General features: G+C 42.1%; 1 protein-coding gene across 1 annotated transcript in view; it reads right to left on the bottom strand.

Moving 5' to 3' along the window:
- Nucleotides 1-1,982: 1,982 nt before the first annotated feature.
- The window catches only part of LOC143118621 (uncharacterized), an 18,508-nt gene continuing 16,151 nt past the window's right edge, over nucleotides 1,983-4,339 (bottom strand). Inside the window, exon 13 of the mRNA XM_076279649.1 lies at nucleotides 1,983-4,312. Coding sequence (XP_076135764.1) covers nucleotides 4,200-4,312 — 113 coding nt within the window. The 3' untranslated portion in view covers nucleotides 1,983-4,199. The remainder of the gene's footprint in view (nucleotides 4,313-4,339) is intronic.

The following is a 4,339-nucleotide window of genomic DNA, read 5'->3' as shown; positions in this document are numbered from 1 at the left end:
TAGGCCCTACAGTTCTCAAGATATTCACAGAGAACTGTGTCTGCCCTACCCTCCTTTCGGGGGGTCCAGTCCAGCGGGGGGGGCTACAGATCAAAACGAAAAACAATGGTTCCATGCTATCCATGTGGGGTTACATGCCCACCAAGTTTTGTGTACCCGGTCTTTCAGTGTCCCGGGAATCCCTGTTGGTGTACATCGCTAAATGTACACATAAATTATTTTATTGTAAGGCCCCCCATGAACGAAAGTACACAAAACTTGGCATGCATTCGGAGGGTGTCATAATTATCCTACACTTCTATTTTCGTGCAGTTTTGACCTTGTCAGCCAGAGATATTGTGATGAAAACACCTGATTTTTTGCTTTTTAATTTTTAACTAGGTGGCGCTATACATGAAATAAGTGGTAATGGGATGGGTTGACATGCCCCCTTAAGACCAACATACATAAAAAAGGTGGACCTCCTAGGCCCTACGGTTCTCGAGATATTCACAGAAAACTGTCTCCGGCCACCTACAGGCCAGTTGGTGTATAGTAACATAAATGAATTTATTGTGTGGCCCCCCATGAACGGAATTCCACAAAACTTGGCGTGCATACAGAGGGTGTCATAATGATCCTACACTTCCAATTTCGTGCAGTTTTGACTATGTTAGGTCACAGATACCTGCGATTACAACACCTCATTTTTACTTTTTTGTGTTTAACTAGGTGGCGCTATACATGAAATGAGTGGTTATTGAATGGGTTGACATGGCCCCTTGAGATCAACATACAAAAAAAAAATGGTCCTCCTAAACCCTACGGTTCTCGAGATATTCACAGAAAACTGTGTCTGCCCTACCCTCCTTTCGGGGGGTCCAGTCCAGCGGGGGGGCTACAGATCAAAACGAAAAACGATGGTTCCATGCTATCCATGTGGGGTTACATGCCCACCAAGTTTCGTGTACCCCGGTCTTTCAGTGTCCCGGGAATCCTTGACGGAAATTTGGGCATGCGAAAAAGAAAAAATTCTGACTAAACCTATATGACCGCCGCTTTGCTGCGCGGCGGTCATAATAATGGACAATGTAAAGATGTGGTTAACTCCCCTTGAGTTAAACAATTGATTTTTACCTTTCTCCACATCATCCCACCGTTCTCTGAGTCTGGAGATACCACTTTTAGCTCCAGCCTAGCATAGATCATTGAACTGGATTAGACCATTAGCATCTCACCTGCTAGCATCACGTTTAAAAGTGACTAAGATTTCCTGTAATTTTCCTATTTAAAACTTGTCTCCTCTCGAGAAAGTGTAATAATACCAAAGGAAAACGAAACTTGTTGATTTTCTAGGCTGATTTGACATGGAACTACAAAAATTGCCTGATGATGGTCATCTGACCAAAACGTTGTAATAAAAACCAGTACAATTGCAAATGAAGACAGTGTGCGGGAGCTTCGTACTACAAGGTGGGGCAGTTGATTTAACTGATGTGTGTCAACATGTCCTTTTCACTTTCACACCTGAGTCAGTGAGGCCCCTCTTTTCTCTCTCTCTCTCTCTCTCTCTCTCTCTCACTCACTCACACACACACACACACACAAGTTCAATACATCCACTCTTTTTGTCCTGGCAGTTATCAGCAATTAGTATTAATTTTGTATGTCCTTTCTGTGTCCCACAGTGGAGCTGATTCTATTCAGTTCAGTCAGTTAGGCCGGAAGATGACCCGGTCATGCTATGAAGATAGGTCCGGTCTCCTGGTGGACAAGTCCTCTGGTCTCTCCCAACTTCACATGGACCTCTTGTCTCAGGTGGAGGTTCGGCACCCCCAGGAAGAGCTGTGGAAGATGAATTACTGGAGCTTGAGGCCTACAGTACATGCTGAAGGGTCAGGCCTAATGTTAGCATGTCGGCGCCCATGTTAGCAGGTTAGAGCGTGCACACTGCCTGCGTGACACACACGTCCCAGGCGCGGCTCGAGCCACACTGAAAAGCGTGCCGGGCTAGAAATAGAAGAGGCGCCTATTTTTCACGCGAGATGCAAGCGTCTTGGGAGTGTTTGCAGCCAAAAGAGACAGTGAGTGAAGAGATGTTTTAATAGCCAGACTTGCCGCAGCAGTGCCGCGTCGAGGACATTTCTGGTATGAATGCTCACATGAAACGAGACGCAGCAGTCACGGAACAGACACGCACATGCCATGGTGGCGATCTGAATCGGCCATTAATATGTCAGGCTTCATTCTGTTTAGTGTTTATCAGGGCAGATCACAGCTCAGGAGGCTTTTCAGGCTTCCAGTAGTAAGGGAATCTGTTTATCAGGGAGATACTGGGTAGAGAGTTTTGTTCTAGTTACACAATGAATATACAATAACATTCTCAGCTGAATTCTGCAGACATATATCATATTGCTCAATTCATGTTATGGCACAGTGCACTTCAAGCTGGCATTTACAAGTTTTTTTTTTGTTTACACACAATTTTGAAAACCGGGTTCTTTTTTTTCAAAATATAATCACAATTATCCAAATACCACACTCAATTTGCATAATTCCTTGATTGTTTGCAAAATGACACACTTCAGTCAAAACATACACACTTCAGTCAAAACATATACACATATTTGTGAAAATGCTATTAGTTTTCATTTAGCCAACACAGTCCTCAATGATCAGACACTATTGCAGCCAGTTTCACACTGCTGTGATAAATAAAAAACACATTTTAGGAAATAGCATGTGCTAGATTTTTGGCCAGACTTTATGTAAGACAAACCCACAACATTCTTCATGATTAGTTTGAGATATAGGGAGATTGTACACTAATAGCAAGCACTGCACAACACTGATGCTGCAGACTGAATATTTTTAAGTATTTATTTCAATACTTACAGTATTTCTTACCATAATCAGTACAGTAATCATTACAGTAATCAACCAACAATGAAATCAAAGAAACAAATACAGTAAAATTTGTAGACAAATAAAAATGACTGCATGAAGTACATAGACTTTGACTCTGAAGAAAAACTACTGTAAAAGCTGCTGCCTTTTATAGTACACCTGAGTGCTGTGTTTACAAATTAGCACATGTGTGCTTCCACACCTGGTGGATGTGATTAATGTATCCAATTTGTTCATTAGTGTGGTCATTGGCCATCCGGGGCTTTGCAATGACAAGGAAGTAACCTCACAATCCTTATCTGTGTCTAATGGCCACCTTACACCAAACAACTTTGACAAAATGTGGGAAAGATTCTTGAAAGATTGTAGTCTTTTAACTAATGCCCCCCATTCAAGCTTTTCTCAAAAAAGACTTTTAATCTTTCAAGAATCTTTCCCAAATCTTGTCAAAGTTGTTTGGTGTAAGGAGGCCATAAGGTATGAAAATGTGTGTAGAGTTTTACAAATCACTGTGTTTAATGTTTTGCAAAAAGGGTGAGGCAGACATTGTGTGTTATGCTGTGTAAATCTGTGGAGGTGTTTTGCTCCTTGGAGTAGAATTTTGCAAATTGTAACATGACTACATTGGAGCTAAACTAGATGTAGCACAGAGCAGTACGAAATATGACCGCCGCCCAGTCCAGCACATTTTGGCATTTACATTTTAAACTGCTACAACAAAATTCCCTGATATTCTATGACTTTGACCCAAAAATGATAATTTTCAATGCCTGATTTCCATGCCTGGAATATACTTAGAATAGAAATGCCATGACATCCCAGAAATTCCATGACCCGTGGGAACCCTGTGTAATGTATATAATGGCATGCATACAAAAATATATTTAATGTGGAATGTATACCAAGATATGTACATACATATCCAAGAAAACACATACAATGCTCATATGATTCAACTGTGTCAATTATTTCGGTCCAATTAAGCATTATCTCTTATCCATGTTGTATCCCATTTCCTTGCATTCAGGGAGCAGTGGTTATATGAATAAGATTATTAAACATTTAAAAAAATATGCAAATTCTCACAAGGTATGCAGTATCATGGCCAGACATGATTTTGGGACCTTGAGTGTGATCGGAGACTCTTCTCCTGCTTCAGCTGATTTCATTTCACATGGAGGGGCTCTCTCATTGGTGGGGCTCTCTCATTGGTGGGGCTCATTTCACATGGAGGGGCTCTCTCATTGGTGGGGCTCATTTCACATGGAGGGGCTCTCTCATTGGTGGGGCTCATTTCACATGGAGGGGCTCTCTCATTGGTGGGGCTCATTTCTTTTGCAGTGCTTCCTCCTGATCAGAACCACTAAAACCAGGAACACGACCAGCGCTACGACCACCTCACCTATCATGATTGCCCTCGGTGTGTCTAGGACGGGAACCGGGAGGAGGGAAG

The sequence above is a fragment of the Alosa pseudoharengus genome, unplaced genomic scaffold, assembly GCF_046254945.1.
Source record: "Alosa pseudoharengus isolate Yale_2024_CS ecotype anadromous, Long Island Sound unplaced genomic scaffold, YU_APseudo_1.1 YU_APseudo_1.1_scf_1, whole genome shotgun sequence".
In the NCBI taxonomy this organism is placed as follows: Eukaryota; Metazoa; Chordata; class Actinopteri; order Clupeiformes; family Clupeidae; genus Alosa; species Alosa pseudoharengus.
This window is presented reverse-complemented; position numbering and strand designations above follow the sequence as displayed.